Source organism: Psittacula echo (genome assembly GCF_963264785.1).
Source record: "Psittacula echo genome assembly, chromosome: 3".
Taxonomy (NCBI): domain Eukaryota; kingdom Metazoa; phylum Chordata; class Aves; order Psittaciformes; family Psittacidae; genus Psittacula; species Psittacula echo.
In genome coordinates, this window is record NC_137736.1 from 35677609 (window position 1) to 35697942 (window position 20334).

At 40.5% G+C, this 20334-nt stretch overlaps 1 protein-coding gene across 1 annotated transcript; it reads left to right on the forward strand.

Annotated features, from left to right (window-relative positions):
- Positions 1–2177: 2177 nt before the first annotated feature.
- Positions 2178–16936, forward strand: AGPAT3 (1-acylglycerol-3-phosphate O-acyltransferase 3; the record flags this gene model as incomplete). Its single annotated transcript, XM_080614207.1, has 8 exons — positions 2178–2355; positions 6806–6975; positions 7164–7325; positions 9700–9853; positions 10311–10413; positions 12862–12937; positions 14997–15195; positions 16848–16936. 8 exons carry the CDS (start codon positions 2178–2180, stop codon positions 16934–16936), a joined length of 1131 nt encoding a protein of 376 aa, XP_080470333.1.
- Positions 16937–20334: the final 3398 nt, after the last annotated feature.

Genomic DNA, 20334 nt, shown 5'->3' on the forward strand with positions numbered 1-20334 from the left:
AATCCATTCCAGTGCCTCACCAACCTCACAATAAGGAATTTCCTCCTTATATCCAATCTAAACTTCCCCTGTTTAAGCTAGAACCCATTACCCCTTGTCCTATCACTACAGTCCCTAATGAAGAGCCCTCCCCAGCATCCTTATAGGCCCCCTTCAGATACTGGATACTGATTCAGATTCAGATTCTATGAGGTCTCCAAGCAGCCTTCTCTTCTCCAGGCTGAACAGCCCCAACTTTCTCAGCCTGTCTTCATACAGGAGGTGCTCCAGTCCCCTGATCATCCTCGTGGCTTACCTCTGGACTTGTTCCAACAGTTCCATGTCCTTTTTATGTTTAGGACACCAGAACTGTACACAATACTCCAAGTGAGGTCTCACGAGAGCAGAGTAGAGGAGCAGGATCACCTCTTACAGGAAAACATTGGCAGAATTCAAGCTATTAATCACAAACTCCAATATCAGCTTATTCAACTTGCTTTGCTTTCTGTGGTAGGCATAGTACTGGCTATATTGAAACAGACGTTTTTTTCCCCTCCGTAATGTGCTTCTGAAGTGGATAGATTACTAACAATGCAAATAGATTTTAATTGTGCAAAAGTGAGACACTCTGTGCCTTGAAAGGCAATACCTGATTTGTGGACAACACAGTAGAAAATAAGCTTTCACAAGTAAAATTGCTGTTGAGTTTTATAAATAATACCATACTGTAAGCAGGTGGCAAATGGAAATGGTTTGGTTCCTCACTTCTGGCAGGTGCTTTATTTTCAGGCATCGGGGACTTCTGCATCACCTTCAAATGCCTGGCTTGTCAGAAGTATTTGTTACCATCTACTGGTTGGTCTGGTCATTTGCAGTGCTTTTAAAAGCTGAGCCTAAACACTTATTAGCAAACTTTTGCTGTGGCAGAAAATCTGGGTTATGCTTTTATTTTCAGGATGAGGCATTGAGTCTGTGGTTTGGGTGAGACATTGAGGTTGTGGTTTGACAACCTGGTTGGCCTAGTTGCAGGGATTCTTGTACCCAGCAGGTCAAAATGGCCAATGCCAGATAACATGAGGTTTGTAATGCACTCGGTCTGGTGGCTTGGTAAATAGGTTTTATTGGGGTAGCTTTGTACTGGCAGGATTTGTATTGAATATGACTTGTCTGTCTAAACTACTGTGACTTTCTGCTGGTTCAGACATTGCCTGTTTTTCTGCACCTGGTAAAAATATGACACATGCTTGGAGCTGATTTGGTGGAATCAAGTTTCTGCACATAAGCCCTTTTTTTGTACTGCTACATAGCCTAAGGTTTTTCTATTATTTTACTCCCCCCCCCCCCCCCCCCCCGGTTATCTGGTATATTTGATCATGGAACTATGGCTTGACAAAATGAGAAGTTATTAAACTTGCTTCATCATGGTTTTGGATGTAGGAATACTGAATTTCCATTTCCATGCCTAAGTGTTTGCCAGAGTGACATCTTTGTGAGCAGCCATGTTCTTTTTATCCCCAAATTCACTTTAGGACGAAGAGCCTGCTCCCCAGATAGACTGTTGTACTCTTCTAGTCAAAGCAAAGTCTCTGTAGCCCCAGCAGCCCTCTCTCAGTGCTTATTTGGGAGAAGTATGTACAGAGTGGTGGCTTTGAAGGCAGGCCAGGAAAGCATTGGTCAGTTTATGCTGCTCCAGAGGCTCAGCATGCCATTTACTGGGAGAGGGGGACTAAGGCTCCTGTTGCAGTTCAGGGACAGCAACCTGAGAAAGCACAGCAATCACTGTGTAGCTTGTTAACCCATCCAGCTCAGCTGCTTCACTGTGAGTGCAGGGCTCTGTGTTCCTCCCAGCATTAAGTCCAATTATACGACCTTTGTTTGAAGAGTGGTGTGAGATTCATCTTCAGCAAAAAATAATCTTCTTACTGGGCTGTAAATTGAAAATAATGATTCCTTCCTATTTTTGGAAGTGACTTGCACAATCAACAGTTTATTGTGTGAAGACCTGAATGAGGCAGGCTTGGAGAGCAGAGTGCTTATTGGGTTGGGTTCCTGTTGTTGAAGTTGCACGGACTGTTTCAGGGCTCTCTCTTTGCCCTTCCTCAGGATTTGTAAATCCAGTCTCCATTTGGTTCTTCTCTTTCTCTTTCAGGACAATTATTCTGAGTGACGGCCCTTGCAAACGCTTCTGAGTGGTTATCATGGGCTTCATTGCCTTTCTGAAGACCCAGTTCATAGTTCACCTCCTCATCGGGTTCGTCTTTGTTGTGAGTGGACTGATCATTAACTTCATTCAACTATGCACACTAGTCCTCTGGCCCATAAACAAGCAGTTTTATCGACGAGTAAACTGTCGCCTTGCCTATTCACTTTGGAGCCGTGAGTATGCTTGAAGGGGATGTGAACACTGGGGTTGGAGAGGGGAGTGGGTTTTGTTTCTATTTTGGTAAATTAAAGAAAAATATATGTATACATAGGTATATGTATATACACTGTGACACAGGGGAGAAAGAAGTGGTAAGTAGACTCTTTCAGAGCAGTTCAAAGCAGCCACCTTTTCTGAAATACTGGGAAAACATACAGAAGTCAAGGGACTGGTACATATTGTTACTATTATTAAAAAAAGTGGGAGATAAACTCCTCCCCAACCCTGTCTTGACTGGTAGGAATTGCTGTCTCAATATCATCTTCATCCAGCATCAGACCCTTTGCTAAGTGATGGGGAAGGGGGAATTCACAGAGACTGCTTCAGGAATTAAGCATACATGCCATATTGACCACTTACTTATGAGCCCAAATCAGCTGTGTGGTCTGCAGATGGAGATGTCTGTCTTAAAGTACCTAGTGAGTTGCCTCTATAGCTGAACCGTGTGACAACTTCGGAGTCCTCCTACACCCTACAGTGTCCTTCTCTGATGCCAGTATCTCCTCTTGTGAGCAATTTGTCATTCTTTTCTCCCTTTGCCCGTGGGATGGCTCTACAGTGAGTGCAGCTGCTTTGCTCTCTTCTTTCAGACCTTTGCAAAACTTCCCTATAGATGCCGGTTTTTCTTATACAACTTAACAGGGGATTGGTTTTCTGAAATGGATGTTTAGAAGGCTCCTTAGTCCATGTGTCACCTCCTGTTTCAGCAGTGAATCATCTAATTCGTTTCCATTCTCCATCTCCTCCCAGTATGCATGGCCACTTACCTTAGTGCTCACCATCCAACTCTCACTTTGGGTAAATGAGTCACCTAAATGAGTATTTAAATTACAGTTGAGCAGTCCACTGACAGGCACCCACATTTCTTAAATCATGGATGTGAAGCACTATCAATACAAACTCTCCAAATACCTACTTCAGTTTATTTTTAAGCTTGTTCTCCATGTTCTTTCTGTTCTTTTTGGCTTACCTATTGAGAATGTTGTCTGAGAAGCATGGGAGAAAGGAAATTAAATAGAGAGTGACAGGCAAACTGTCAGGAGAAGAAAGTATTGTGATGGAAAAACTTACAGGTAGAAACTTCAGATTAGCTTGGTTGGAGGGGAGTTGAGGGTATATGGGATTTATTTCTTATTTGCTTGTAAGAATTTCTTAATGTGATTTTAAATAATCTAAAATCTTATCTCATCTTGAAAACTATCGTTGCATTGATAGTTTGGCTTTTCTGAGAAACTGAGCTGCTTGTGCCTGTAAGGCTTATAGGTTCATACCCTTGATTTCTACAAGGTAGAATTGTGCATGGAAAAAATAATGTTTTAAATGTTGTTATATCTTCTACAGACAGGAAATAACGTACACCATTGTTCAAAAAGGTTTGGAGAAGCTGAGTAGTTTATTGGGTTGTACCTAGAATAACCCCTCATGTATAGCCTATTATAAATTAAATTATTGAGAAATTAAACTGTGAAAATTACTGTAATAAATGTAATAGGGGATTGCAGAGTGCTGATGCCCTGTAATGGAAGAGCTGACAGGATATGCTCTTCAATTGTGATTTATAATGAATTAAGTAAGCCATGTAAATGCAACACTTCAATTGTTGCCATTCGTAATGAAATATTTCATTATGTGGAAGCCTTTTGACAACGAACCTGTAGATTGGTGTTCTGTTCTAGATGCAACGTTTTGCTCGCTTACCCCAAGCTGTCTAGCTTTCAGATGAAGGCGTTCATGTCAGAGCTGTCTGTAACAGAAGCTGCTCCACCTGTCCAACATGGGATTGCTGTGCAGGGGTAGATATGCAGGTGATTGTGATCGTCTATGTGGCTGTGTACTATAGCCAGCTGAAAACCAGGTTTTATTCTTACTGTACCTCTTCTCAAATACATGAAGCACAGCTTCAGAAGGAGGAGGAGATAGACTAGCCAGTGTTAGTGGCAGATGTTTGTGGAGAAAAGTGTCAGGCTCTGGCCTCAATGTAAATAAACCCTTTGCAGCACATCTAATTTGTAATGGGTAGTGTGTACTTCAAGCTCTCCTAGATCAGCTCTTTTCAGATGACTCATGCCTTTGGAGAGCGCAATGCGTTGAGTTTAATCTGATTGCAAAAATAATCTCACAAATGTTAGTACTTTAAACCACGAGGTGCACTGTGCCTCTTGTTTGCTTTATTTCTGTGTGGCGTGTGGGATCCCTGGATGAAAGACAAGGTTTGCTGTAGCAAGATGTTTGTCTTCTGCAGGAGGTATCCCAAGCAGTGCAAGTGTTACCTTTGTTCAGAAGGATGGGCTTGCTGTAGCAAGGATCGATGCCACACAAAATAGCTGTAACTCACACACTAAAAAAAAAAGGAAATAAGCCCACTCCTGGTTACAATTACATCATTTATCAGTACACTTATAAAAGACAGTCTGTTTCCTCTTATTAATTCTCTGGCATATTAACTCTCCTCTCTCAGTGTGGACTCTGGCAAATCTCTCAGCAAAGCTTCCTCCGTTATTTGAAAGTGAATGATACTAGAAATGCTCTGCAGAAAATCATCCACACCTGCAGATTTATTTTTTTTTTTCTGATTTTGAAGAAACACACCCGTTTTATTTTATTTAATGTAAGAAAGTGCAGCAGCTGTAGCAGGTACTGGAGATGTTTCTCCTTAGTACATGGACAGCAATGGAAAGGGAAAATTGCTGAGTACAACACCGTGTTTGGTACCACTTTTCTGTTCTCTTGGCCACCAGCTTGGTGGAAGAGCATACCTCTCAACTAAGGACACTCTTGCTGTCCTCTTTCCCTTTTTACTGAGCCAGGATAACCAGAGCAAGGAAAGGTAAGTGATCACATTATTTGCAAAGGAGTCAAAGCTGGAAAGCAACGATAGAAACCTCTAGTTTGATATAAACTCTGATACTGTCTTTCCTCAGCTGTGTTTCCAGTTGACTGGGGTTGCACTGTCTTGATCAGCAAGTTTCATAACTGTGTCATGCCTCCAAAGGAGTGAGTCTTAAAAATGATACAGGGGCTAACCTGGTAAATAAGTGGCCACACAGGGAATACAAGTGAAAAAAAATAATGCTAGAGAAGCTATATATCTTTGTCAGACCAGGATTGGTTTTCCCTATCATTCACCTAAATACTGTGTTTGCCTTCTCCCTGATGTGTTGCAAAATTGGACCCACTCTTGTTTAGTAGTATGTCTAGATTACCCTGCTGTAATCCCACTCATCAGAAGCTGTTGTGTAGGGAGACACTGCCTTATTTTGCAAAACCAGGGCCTCCCAACAGCAAGCTGAAATACCACATGGCAGAACCTGACATAGAAAACGGGGCAGCGTTTTCCCGGCAAGTTTGTCTTAGTAATGAGACAAGGTTTGGAACTTTTTAACTGCCATATTTGTGCAACCCAATGTTGATTGCATCCATATCTCACTGAATTGAGAAAATACCAATGACTACAGTTTGCATGGAAGCAAGTATTCCTACTGGAAGAATGAACTATTCTCATACTTTTTATAGTTGTCCCATGATACAAGCGATGCCTTCCATCTGCCTTGTGCTGAAATGAGAGAAATAGGCTAACCATAGCAACTACATTCAATGCTTGCTGAATTTAAGTGGAAGGAGTTTTTAAGATTAAAAAGGGGAGATGGAAAATTAGAAGAGTGGGTAACAAGTGAAATATTCAGGGTAGAGTAAGAGAGATGCTGGGGTATTGAAAAGCTGGAGAAGACAGAGATGAAAGGGCTAATTCTTTCTTTGCAGTAAAAGAAAGACACAATTTACCATTCCTGTCTTTGCCCAGGTATTTTGATAAATTAGCTCAATTCTCTGGTGCTTCTGACTCTGTGTTGATGACCATAATACAGAATTATTAGAGTCCTCTGTCTTAATATTAAAATCTATTGCAGAATCTCTGTGGCACTGTATCCCTCTAAAAAGCCTTTATTAGTCTGTTTACCTCCATAAAACTTGTTTCATGTTGAGTAACAGCCTTAGGCTGTGTCTATGCATAATTTGTATTCCACCTGGGACAAACTGTACTCATTTAGTGGAGCAATCAACAGCTGAGCTGCCTGTTTCCAGGCACAAAGTTCAGGGGTTTTTTCCAATGATGATGAAATTTCGCATTCATAATATAATGTCCAAACTTGTCACTGTTAAAAACTTGCTAAATTATCCGTAATGTATACATCTAGTGACCTAAATACTGCTTGAGGATGGTAATGTGATTTGGTCTATACCTGTCCAAGCTTTCACTTTGTGTATGCTGGGTTGGATTGAAAAGGTGATAGTGTTGTTGGGAATCAGAGGAGACTAGGCACTGAATGGGGCTGGAGAGGAAATACTAAACAGCTTTTTGTAAGCAGCACCCCTAACTCCTCTCTCCATCTTTGTCATGTTTGTTAGAGTTGGTAATGCTGCTGGAATGGTGGTCAGGCACAGAGTGCACCCTGTTCTCAGACGAGGCCACAGTGAACACCTTTGGGAAGGAACATGTCATCATTATCTTGAATCACAACTTTGAAATTGACTTCTTGTGCGGCTGGACTATGACAGAGCGCTTTGGAGTGCTAGGGGTACGTTGGGCCATGAGCTTTCTCTTCATCTGGAGTCAGTTTAAAACTCCTCTCTATACAGTATCTTTGCATTTGAATTTCCAGATATAACTCCATCAACTCTTTATCATCTTAACTTTAATGTCCTTGATCTCATTGTACAAATCAGCAAATGACATTTTTGGATTGTTGTTTTGTTTCTTTCCAAGAGTTCTAAAGTCCTTGCTAAGAGAGAGCTACTGTATGTGCCCCTAATTGGCTGGACGTGGTACTTCCTCGAGATTGTTTTCTGCAAAAGGAAATGGGAAGAAGACAGAGATACAGTTATTGAAGGATTAAAACGCTTGGCTGATTATCCTGAATATATGTGGGTAAGCATTGAGTTCCTCCTCTAGTATCAATTGCTAGAAGTGAAATGGTGATGAAGGTACTCAGTGGTACTGTAGCCTTATGTATCAGAAGAAGATCTGCTCACTGCTTTCTTAAAGTGTTGCCAAGGAAAACTCATGCTCTGAGGTCTTTTGGATATGCTGGTAAAGTGTTGCTCCGTTTGCCTGTTGTTAAGGGAAGTCATTTGGGAAACAGTTCAGAAGATTGCATAGATGTTTAGAAATTTGATGATAACTTATAAATCAGGCTTGTGTAATACTTGTTAATTTTATCTGAATTTATTTTTATGTTTAAAAAAAAAACCAGTCCATATTTGACTAGTAAATCTATATGGCTTTAAGCTACATTTTCTGAGGTAGGTTAAAAAACCATGAAAACGAAACCATCTTTTCTGGAGAAGTGAGTGAATTTGGGTGGGGATGATGCGGAGACCATGGATTTTGATAGGAGTTTTGCTAGCATGTTCATTGATCTGTGAAATTACAGGTTTCCCAAAATGTCTTTATGAGAGCACATGGCAAGGTTATATCTGCTTTTGCAGTGATGCTTTTCCTTTTTCTTTTGACATTATTTGAGTCAAGGGTGAAACATCTATGTTTCATTATGTGTGATGTTAGCTTTTACTGCAGCTACACAGTGGTATAATCAACCTATTAACTTTTATTTTTGCTTTGAATGAAAATGTGTTGATAAATTTACTGGTTTGCTTTTATAGTAGTGCTTGTAAAGTTATTTGGCTCATAAAACATTTTAGGATGCTTTTTCTGTGCATTTTAAGTGATTTTTCAATATTATCCAGTACAGCTTGTTAAAATGAATAGTGAAATAGTAAGCCTTAACTAGCAAATTGTGAATGTGTCATTTGTGATTTTTTTTCTATCATTACAAAGATATAAAAAAGATACAAAAAATAACAATCTGAAGAATGTATTTTAAACTACTTATTTGCTTGAATATACAGATATGAACTACATTTAATGTATCCTTCTGATTAGGGCTGAAAAAAGAAGGAAGAACTCAACCAATTAAAAAATCTTAAGACTGAACTCTAGTTGCAAACCTATACATTTTAATGATTCTATGATTGAAAAACATGGACAAGTCTCTAGGGAAAACAACTAGAAAATGTAAATGCAAAATATAGTTAGCATTGATTATTTAAATCAAGACTTCCTGCTTGGCAATTTAAATAATGAATAAAATTGACTTGAGTAGATCAATTCCATCATTTTTGTGTATTCTAAATGCCATAATTAGGACTGTCTGTGCAACCTGCATTGGGGAGGTCTTTCTCACACATGCACTGCCATGCATAGTCTGGACCTCTCTTGCTTATTTGGTCCAAAAGGATCACTGTGCCATTGAGTAGAAGAGGGTGAGAACTTGGTATAGTTCTCCCACTGCAGATTGGGGTTGAGATTGTGGTACTACCTTGTGCTGTCCTCACCACTTGGTGGTGGTTGGTCAGGTTTTCATGAGGAACATGGCCTGAAGGGCCACATGAAGATTGCAGGACTGGTTCTTGTTCTCTCACTGTGCTTCAGCAGGTCTAACTCTAGTGTCTATGGCTTCGTGGTTCTAATGGTGCAATGGGAGCAATGTCCACTTTTCAGAAAGACTAGGGATAAACAGAAATTCATGCTAGGGGCCTCAGAAGAGCTTTGTTTGACTGCTCTTGGCTTTGCCTTGCTTCTGGTCTCTCTCTCAACTAGAGCACGGGCCATATAGAGGCTGGAGGACAGATGGACGTTTTCTGCTACTTGAAGTTGATATGGGAGGGTTTAAGTCTTTAGTAGTTACTCAGGGTATTGCAATCAGAATAGTGTCCTACAAGATGAACAAGGTAAATATTTTGGAGAAAAGTACCATTTTTCATGAACACAACTGGTACAAATGGAAAAAAAAAAAATAAGAAAAGCTTTCAAACAAGTCTTGTTTTCAGATGAGTAATTCCGGTTGTACTATACAAGTTTTAAATGAGGTAGCTAGTGATTAATATGTTTTTTCCTAAAGTAGTCATGTACTGATATTTGGATTGCTTTTTCTGACTTGCAGATTAGTCCATTACCAGCCAGCCAAAGCCTTCAGGGATTTTTCTTTTTTTAAGTTAAAGTTTCAGGTATAAACCATATTTAGACTTTTTGTCGCCTTAAATTTGGTACCAGTGTTGTTAAATAAAATTGTAAATGAGTTGTGAGGTGGTGCTTATGCCTAATAATTGGTGATCAGATGAGACAACTGAAGTGTGTGTGCATGCAGGGGGGAATATTTATCTTACACAGATTTTAAGTATTCTGCTTGGTTTCTTTTGATCTCAAGATGTCCTTGCTTTTGCCTTTTGTCTCCTTGTACTAGTTTCTCCTGTACTGTGAAGGAACCCGTTTTACAGAGACCAAGCATCGGATCAGTATGGAGGTAGCTGAATCCAAGGGGTTGCCTAAACTGAAATACCACCTGTTGCCCAGAACCAAAGGTTTCACCACTGCTGTCCAGTGTCTCAGGGGAACAGGTACTGGCAAGCTACTAGTTGGTCTTTGCAGTAATTGTAACGTGTTGCTTAGTATGTTCTGTGTAGCACAGTGTAGTATATTCTTATTGTTCATTAGATCCATTGCAGTTAGTGAGTTGGCAGTGATAAGCATTCAGCATATCAATCATTAGTTTGTAACTTGCCACATAACTCTCAGATACCAGTTGTAAAAAATTATAATCCTTTCATGTATGTCACTGTTGCTTAGTTGGTCAAGTCTGTCTTGTGTTTTGATAACTCGTGTGCTAAGGAGATGGAAATGTCAAGTGTCTGATGCACATAAATACGACATGTAAACACAATGTAGTGAAGGGCGCTGCTACCTGATGTCATTAGTGCAAGGCTTGCACAAGGCTCTTTTGCTTTCTCATGCAAGGATACCAGCAGTGTGGTTGCTAGAATTGCTATAACAGCCATGTTTTCTTTTTTACAACAGTTTCAGCAGTATATGATGTAACACTAAATTTCAGAGGAAACAAGAACCCATCTTTATTAGGAATTCTTTATGGGAAGAAATATGAAGCAGATATGTGTGTAAGGTGAGCATGTAACGATGGAGGTGAGCCCTAAGATGCATGGTTTATCATGTTGACTTGTATTCAGGTTTACAGGAAATGTCCTTTCCTGTTTTAGTGGTGAAAGACTTTGTAGAACAAGACACTGATTATCCATTGTACTGAGGTACAGCAGCAAGAGTTTTGTGAAAGAAATGCTATCTCAGGGGAGGCAAAGTGCTGCAGCCCTAATGGGGAAGGGACAGAAATGTGTTCCAGTTACCAGATACTGCAACATTTTAACCTTTCAGTTGGGAAGAAGGCTGCAGAGGTGATGGGGAGAGAGCTGGGATCACTCATTTGCAAGTGATTTAATTTTAACTATTTACATTTGCCAGACTTATTCCTGATGAGGAAAGTGAGCAGACGGCTTAGCAGCTAGCAAAACAGCTGGTCTGGCCGTTGCCACCTGTAATCCTGTACTGATGGCAGATGCGTGTAGCACATCTAGCTAGATCTGGGGCACACATGCATGGATGTACTTTTCTGTAATTGTACATAGAAGAGCAGCTGCATTCAGTTAAGTCTTTTATGACTTGCTAATGGAGATGCAAGTTGGTTTTATTTATTGGTGAGGTAGTGGGAGGAAAGAAGAAAAATCCAGTTTTCAGTAGTTTTTTAGAAGAGGTTTGGGTTCAAGATGAGGATGATATTGCCAGGTACAATTATTAATCGTACACCACTAAACAAAAAAACTGCTATGTTCAGATAACTTTGAACTAAAATATGTTTGTGGACTGAATCAACATTCTCAAAATTCTTTTCTACACTTGAAGTTTTTCTCTGTTTTAGAGAGGAAGCAGTGAGAATAACGAAATTATTTTTATAGTCTTTTTGCTGAAAATTGAATATGTCCATAATGTGGCAACAGACTCAGCTTAGCTCAGACAAAGAAAGCATGTAAGCTCTTGTTCTTGGTATATGTGTGTGCAGTTACCTGTGCAGAGATAAGAAACTTAGCTGGCTGCAGAGGATCCAGTCTTTCTCCTGGCTGGCTGTAGAGAAAGTCAGCTGAATTACCAGATGCTATTGCTGTGAGTACCCTCTAGTGGTGATAGCAATGCAGTGACAACTTTATTACAGTGCTTTCAGCAAATGACTTCTCAGTGAGGGTGACGGAACACTGGAACAGGCTGCCCAGGGGGGTTGTGGAGTCTCCTTCTCTGGAGACATTCAAAACCCGCCTGGACACATTCCTGTGTAACCTTATCTAGGTGTTCCTGCTCCGGCAGGGGGATTGGACTAGATGATCTTTTGAGGTCCCTTCCAATCTCTAACATACTGTGTGATACTGTGATACTTTCTACTGCATTTTCACTAAGCATTATTTATATGAATTGAGCAGCTCCTCCTGTTAGAGCTAATGAAAGAAAATCTGTAAAATCTGGTGTCTGATTGGTTTATGGGATACCGAAATGATGAGAAATGTATTAGAATATCTTCCCTCAGTGCTGCAGACTTCAAGGCTTTAGTACATACTATGAAAATATATTCCCTGGTTGAACAGCAGCAAGTAAGTTGCATGTGGGATCATTGTGTCTAGAGCCCTCCTAGATGTCACCCTGCTGTAAAAGGGCCTTGATACAGTCCAGGTACTGTCATTATGTTTGAGCTGTGGGTGAGATGTGTGCCTGCCCTCTAAAAAACAAGCAACCTCTTTCTGAATTGGTCCAGGACTGAGAGGTATGCCACTGAGAAAGGAGATGATACATTTTTGTGAGTGTGTTAGTGGCTCATTTTAGAAAATAAAAGAATGCAGGAAAATGATTGGATCTTCACCACTAGAAAGAGGCTTTTACACGGTGCTTGTTCTCACTGAGGTCAGATCAGTACCTGGAGCTGGGCATAATTTTTGTATGCACCCAGAAGTGCATGCCTCAATCTGTAGGGCCGGAGATGTGAGGAAAGCCAAGTGCAGCAGCTGTAGAAGAAGATGTTTTCCATGTGTGATGAGTGGTACATATACCATACATGGTACATGTACCATGAGTGGTACAAAGTGAATTTTTAACCACCTGTCCATCCATCTGAAATGTGGTTTCACTAACAAAATGTATCCTGGGGTTTGCCACTTTTTTGTCTTTTCCAAGCTCTGGGTGCCTCAGTCTGAGCCCACTGGGAATCAGCTAGTGGCAGCTCCAGTGAAAGAGCAATGTTTGAATGGGAAAGGGTTGTTTTACTTTGCTCTGAAGTTGGTAGGAGCTTGCACAGTTTCTTTTGTCTTAGGAACCTGAGGTTTTAGATGGAGAGTCAGGTGTTAAAAAATTTAAGTCTTTTCTGCTTTTAAGACCTCTGCCATCAGTGACAACACCTGTAGCTTATCCCCGTCATTGAATCTTCCTAGTAGAGATCAAAAAGTCAAATACCTGGATTTCCCCTTAATTCCTTTTTTTTTCCCTTTTTTTTTCTTTTTTAATCTCTCTACTAAACTAGGAGGTTTCCTCTTGAAGATATCCCTCAAGATGAGAAGGAAGCTGCAAACTGGCTTCATAAGCTTTACCAGGAAAAGGTAAACAGCTTTGCTTTTTCTTCTCTTTTGGGAGTTTCATGGGGTAGTGTATTAAGGCACTGAGTAATGCACACTGTTTCACTGGATGGAGAGAAGAGATTGAAATATTATGTGTAATTAGGCAGCCATCCCTCAAACTGCTGGAAGGAGCAGTAGAGAAGAACCCCTTGGCCACAGAAGGCTGGCTGGTGAGTAAGTATCAAATTGCCAGGAAGCACAATGGGATTCAGAGATATGCCTGAGTTGCAGAAGACTAATAGCAATGCACTGTCTTTTTATATTCTCCAGCTCTTGGGTCTCTGTCATACGTTTGTAAAAGCTTCATTCTCCCTGTGGGTGTTTTTAGACAGCCAAGAAGAGCGATAACTGTCTATCAGGGACAGGCGATCTCGGCTCTTAGTTGCAATTGTCCTTTGCTTTCATGTTTTTTCCATTGTTTCTTTCCTTCTGCTTCCTGTTAACGCCTCTGCAGTGGTGTGTGACATGGTATGGACAGTCCCTGGGTTCTGCTGTCAGGGGCTGGTGTAGCACATAGCCAGCATGCCTTCAAACAGCCAAAAGCTTTTCTTCGTCCCTTTTCTTTCCCTGTCCTTTCCTTTGTAGTTAATTTCTTGACAGATTTACCAGTTCTGTGGGGAGGAGAAGTGAACTGTAATTCATGTTGCCCAGCCTAATTGGTGGATTGTTGAACTTGAAATGTGTATCTTGATTTTTGTGTTGCCTGTCTTTGTGGTAAAACAGAGGAGCACAGAAGCTTTAACTATCTTGGGCTTCTTTCTGCTGTGATGACCTGTGCTGCAGCATTTCCAAGCTTATATTTAGTGTGTAGGTAGGCAACAGATCGTTCTGAGTTTCACTTTGTTCATTTCAACCTAATTTGTTTGAATATCTAAGCTTTAATTAAGAGGAGAGAAATTATCTCGCAAAGAGCAGTAGCTATCATCTCACCACCTCCCCTTAGCAGGCATATCAAACTAGTTTGTAGGTTTCTGACGTTGCTGGGCTGGAACATTAAGGTGTATGTTACAGAGGTGGCCTTCCTCTGCTTGGCTCCTGCTTTGTTAATCAGTAAATGCAGATGTGGCACAGAGCATTCACTGCTTTTGGTGCTATTCCTTAGGCAGAATGCTCTGGTTTGCTTCTAGATGGAGGGCTTGGTGTTCTTGCTGGTGTTGACTGTACTTCTGCTCAACTTTGGTGTGAGCTGTTGCTGTGGAGATGTTACATATATATGTGGATATTTATATATTGATCTTATGGTGGTAGCAACATGTTGTAACTGGAATTCTTGAAATACTCTTCCTGCACAGAGGATATGTCCTCAAAACAATGTGTTATTGGCAAGGAACACCTTTTGTGCTTCTTAGGCCTTTATAAGGGATGCTAAAAAGTAAAACAGCTTAAGTGGGAAAAATAAGAAATAGCCGAACTTGAGCCACCCTTAATAACGGCTTGGAAACTTTACAGAACATTCTTACAAACTTAGGGAAGACTGTGAGCACTCTGCTCCTCTGAGTGACGCATTTCATGATTGCATCTCTCTGCAGGCTCAGCTCAGTATGCAGCTGCTCTGTTGAAGACTTGGGGTTATGGCTAGCACAGTGTTGCCTCTGCTGGTTAGCTTGTGCTTTGTCTTCCTCTTCTGGCTGTACATACAGCACTTTTCTGCTGTGCTTTGCTAACCTTTCTGGAAGTAAAAACAGGAAGAAAAAGCACTCAGCAAATAGGCAGGTAGTGTCTGAATTAGCCTCTGGCCTGACACTGCCCTAAATTCCTGTACAGTTAAGAGAAGAGGTGAAGGTATTTTGTTATGGAGAAGCTGATACAATGTCAGTTTCTGATAGTGGCTAAGATTGCCTTCAGAGAGCTTATACAGTGGCCTCAGTGATCAGCGGAAATGCCCAAATAAATGACAGCAGATGGAAATGGACGCTGTGTACTCTGGCTGGGTATTTACCACAGATACTGTCCTTGATGTTGTCCTACAGTTGACTAGTCTTGGATCACTTGGTGTGCAAACATTATGAACCTGTTTTCTCCTGTCTTCTCTTTGTCCCAGGATGCTTTGCAAGAGATGTATAATCAGGAAGGCATATTTCCTGGCCAGCAGTTTAAACCTCGTAGGAGACCATGGACGCTCCTAAACTTTCTTTTTTGGGCCACAGTTCTTCTTTCTCCTCTCTTCACATTTGGCTTCGGAGTTTTTGCAAGTGGATCACCTCTCCTCATCCTTGCATTCCTGGGATTTGTTGGAGCAGGTAATAAAAGCAAAGACAAAACTAAGCCCAGAGTGACACGTAACAGGATGCATTACCTCCAACAAGTTCTGTGTATTAATTAATCTGGATGGGGCTTGCAGATGAGCATTTGGTGCTCACAGTATCACAGTATCACAGTATGCTAGAGATTGGAAGGGACCTCAAAAGGTCATCTAGTCCAATCCCCCTGCCGGAGCAGGAACACCTAGATAAGGTTACACAGGAATGTGTCCAGGCGGGTTTTGAATGTCTCCAGAGAAGGAGACTCCACAACCTCCCTGGGCAGCCTGTTCCAGTGTTCCGTCACCCTCACTGAGAAGAAGTTTCTTCTCAAGTTTAAGTGGAACCTCTTGTGTTCCAGTTTGTACCCATTACCTCTTGTCCTATCATTGTTTGCCACTGAGAAGAGCCTGGCTCCATCCTCATGACACTCCCCCTTTATATATTTATATACACTAATAAGGTCACCCCTCAGTCTCCTCTTCTCCAAACTATAGAGACCCAGCTCCCTCAGCCTTTCCTCATAAGGGAGATGCTCCACTCCCTTAATCATCTTTGTCGCCCTGCGCTGGACTCTCTCCAGCAGGTCCCTGTCCTTCTTGAACTGAGGGGCCCAGAACTGGACACAATATTCCAGATGCGGTCTCACCAGGGCAGAGTAGAGGGGAAGGAGGACCTCTCTTGACCTACTGACCACCCCCCTTCTAATACACCCCAGGATGCCATTGGCCTTCTTGGCCACAAGGGCACAGTGTTGGCTCATGGTCATCCTGCCGTCCACTAGGACCTCCAGGTCCCTCTCCCCTACACTACTCTCTAACAGGTCGTTCCCCAACCTATACTGGAACCTGGGGTTGTTCCTGCCCAGATGCAGGACTCTACACTTTCCCTTGTTATATTTCATCAAGTTTCTCCCTGCCCAACTCTCCAGCCTGTCCAGGTCTCGCTGGATGGCAGCACAGCCTTCTGGCGTGTCAGCCACTCTTCCCAGCTTAGTGTCATCAGCAAACTTGCTGATAGTACACTCAATTCCTTCATCTAAATCATTGATGACTGTAGTCTTTATATTGTATAGCATTTTTATATTTTGAAAGCTTTAATCCAGGCAGGCTTGCCTTCATATCTTGGGCAATATCTATCACAATCAGTAGCAAGTGAGTCTTGTAGCCCATTATTATGGTTCCTGAAGGAGGAAATACTTTTAATTTGCCTTCATTCACCTTGCCTGTGAATTAAAAAAATCCACAAACAACCAACAAAACAAACAAACAAACAAAAACAACAAACAGGAAACAAAAAAACCGAACTCTCCCAAACAAAAAACCCTAAGGAAAAAAAAAAAACAAGCCCACAACCAAATACCAAAACCAAATGGGGGCTGGGGAAGGGGATATACCTCAGTGTTCACACTACATGTCCTGTTAATCAACATAGAAGCATTAATTATCTTTTTAAATATAGGTTGTCCTCCTCTTCTAGTGATACCTGACCTGTGATCCATATGCAGCCTCATACAACACACTGTTGGTCTGTAGTCAGCTACTGTCTTCAGGATTAGGTTAACTTATGTTGGTTATGCCTGTGTGTTTGTTACTTCCTGAATCCTTGAACTGGTTTTAATACACTCCCTATTTCTCTGTTATATTTTAAAGCTTCCTTTGGAGTTCGTAGACTGATAGGAGTAACCGAAATAGAAAAAGGCTCCAGCTATGGCAACCAGGAATTCAAGAAAAAGAAATAACTGACAGCTGCAATTCAGCACATATAACCAGACTATGGTGTCCGGTTAACTTCAGTTAAAAAACAACAATGAACACTTAGAAACTGTATTTTCTTAATAACTGATGACTAATATTAATGAATAAAACTTGAGCCAAGAATGAAGAAGTTGGAGGTATCAACTGAAGAGAACGCATCAACTTTCTGCCTGTTTAAGGATTACTGTAGTCAAACTGTGGGAAAAAATCTGGGGTGGGATGAAAGAAGCAGCTAATTTTTCTTGCTTTGTTAGGGGACTTGGGAGTAGGGGAAGAAAAGAGGGCATTGGCCATGGCCACGTGCGTCTTCAGATGACTGAATACACTCGTTTCTGTCAAGAGCACTACACTCACTTTTACAACAGGAGCCATTGAATGTTTCCTCTTGCTAAAAGCCAACATGTTTGTTGATTTCCAACTTTTTTTTATTAATGAGCCAGGAAAATCAACCCTTCTTAAATTAATTGTGGATGTTCATTTGGTTAGAGTAATTTTGGAAAGGCTGTGTTGTCATGGCTGCAGATGAAATCCTATTTGTCTGTTACAATGATACTTTATATTTTTAGACAACATCTTAAAACTTCTTTAATGTGAGGGAATGGGTAGTGGAGTTTGGAAGCAGTGCGTTATTGATCAGCACATACCATAGAACAGATCCACTAGTATTAAATCAGTTTAAAATTCTCATCATACCTCCTGCTAATTGCTCAAGGCTGTTTAAATTCAAAGTATTACTTCAGTCTTGAGTGTTGTTTCCCTGTTTCACATCCTACATGTATGATGATCTTGTTTCTCTTTAAGGGCTTGTTATGTTTTCTGAATTAATGGTGACTGAGGAATTTGGAGTTGTGTGAAGAAGGAAATTAATTCAATTTTTCTGACGTTTTCTCCTGTTATTTCTATTTGAATCTCTTATCACCAAAGTCCATTTCAGCCAACCTCTCTCAGTAAACTGGGAGGCAGCAGCAGAGATCAGCACAATAGTTTTCAAAATGTCATCTTTTACAAAAATCTGAAAAGGAGAGAGGTCTGTAGCAATCAGATTTCAAATACTGTCATTTCTTGCACTTTTCATGAGAGTTTTGACATTAATTCAAATGGGGCCAGGTTCTTACTGGCCTTGTGTACTGCAGTGATAGGGTGTGCTGCACTTTCTGCTTGGACATGCTTTAGATGTTAGTCTGAAGTATATTGCAAGGTGAGCTGTGCTGTTAAGCAGTAGAAGGAGTGTAGGGTCTCTTCAGGGATTTTAAATATCTTTAGTTTTGCTTGTTGACTTTTTGGGGGGCTTTTTTTCACTGAAAATTAGAGATTAGAATCATGCTGTACCTGTGCTTTTTTCCAGATACACATTCTGAGATTTCTGTAGATTGCTGCTGTATGGGTAGCAAACAGATGTGTTATCTAACCAGTGTACCTGTATGTTCAAGACTGAAGGCCACAATCTGCATTTGGCTATTCTCAGAAGTTGGTGAAATGGGTTGCAGATCTAAAGCTGAGGGCAGAAGCTGACTCTTGGGATCTGTATTTTTAACCCAGCTGCCACTACTTATCTCACTTTTGTAAAGAGCAGATATTATCAAAGCACTGGTTCTTATTTTCATCTTTGCTCTAGTAGCCAAGATAAGAGAGTAATAATTTACCTTCTTTTCATATTTACTGTAACTGTTGGAATGTAACCTCTTATCCCGCAGGTTTTCCTGTTTTCAAACACTGGAAAAGCAATTTTGTAACTTAGAAAAATATTTTACTTGGGGTCATTAATCACTGTTCGGCCAGGCACTTGATTTTTATTTGTGGTCTTTTCGACAAGAGGTTTTGAAGGATGACCTACATTGTCTGTGTCCTATTAGACTCATCCTCACTGAATCACTGTACTTGTAGCCCCAGCATTAATATGTCATCTTTGTCCCCTCAATAAATCTTTCCTAAGATAGGGATGCAAAACTGTTGTTAATCTTAGTGGAATTTGGAATATGCTTTTGGAATTGAGGAGAACAAAGCTTAGCCAGGACTCTCTTTTCCTTGCTGAATGTTTTTGTACTTTAAATACAGTTAGACTTCCAAATGCTGATGAAGATAACTCTCTGATATTTCCCCGTGTTTTAACTGGAGGACTAAAAGCAGTGGGCTTTTTGTTCTTTTCTTTAGTCTTTTATTTCTCTTTCCTTAAGTAATTCAGTAATGGATATAATTCTTGCTGCTTAGAGATATGTTACAAATGCTGTACACTTGCTTCCTGAAGATGATACTGAGTTTATATAAATTGTACTGGCTTAGCAGAGTCAGTCTTGCAAAGCAGTCTGACCACTGACATGTTTTATACTTACATTTTGAGCAGTATATTAATGGGCATGAAAATAATTTCACAAAATAAGTCCCTTCTTAATACTGAGAAGAGGGGAGATGCTTAAAGGAGGGGGGAATTAATAACCTTTCTCTTTACAGGATTCTTTTCTCCTCTTAGTGCATGTAGCTCCCTATTCTGAATCATGGGATTAGTGCATGTACATCAAGGGGAGAATAATCAAGATTTCATATTTTCTTATGATAACTTATTGGTCATGCTGTCTTTTTGAAAATATAATACATCGTCACTTACTTAAATTTTGCTCTTCTAAACAGACATATCAGTAGTCATTTTGAAAACTGAAATATATAGCAAGGCACAAAACAGTACAAAACCAACACAAGTCTCTTTATTTTGAATTTTATCTCTTCAATAGGGGTTTTTATACACACGCACGTGCACATGTACACAGTATGTATAAATTAAAATGACTGGAAATAGCTGAAATTAATGTCACTAATGAAGATTAGCAGGTGGCTTGGATTGGAAAAATGAGCATAGATTTTATATCTTATTTTCTTCTGGTTTAATAGAACATAGCTTGTATATTTGACTACCAAGCCCTTTAAGAGCAATAATAAACAAAAATATATCACGTTTTTCGTCTTTTGCTTTTCAACCACGCTAGGTTTAATAAACTTAAAGCTATGGGAGCGTTTTCTCTCTCCACTTTTGAAAACTTTCACTTACTGTTTCATTGTTTAGACTAAATACCATGTTCTCCAGTATGGACTTGCAAGCTGACTACCATGGAGTTCAGCATTGACTCTGAAGATTAATGGTTCTCAGACTGCTATGGACAGATCACAGTATGTTAGAGATTGGAAGGGACCTCAAAAGATCATCTAGTCATCTAAGCTCTTTGCCTTGACAGCATTTGACATTGTTGTAAAGAACAATCATGTTGCTCTCATCACCAGTTCCAAGGTAGCATCACATTGACCTACATCTAATAACCTGGTGGGAGAGCTTGGAGACTGCTGGAGTAGTGGCATCTCTCACTTTGGAAGGCACAAAAAGCTGATGCTGAAG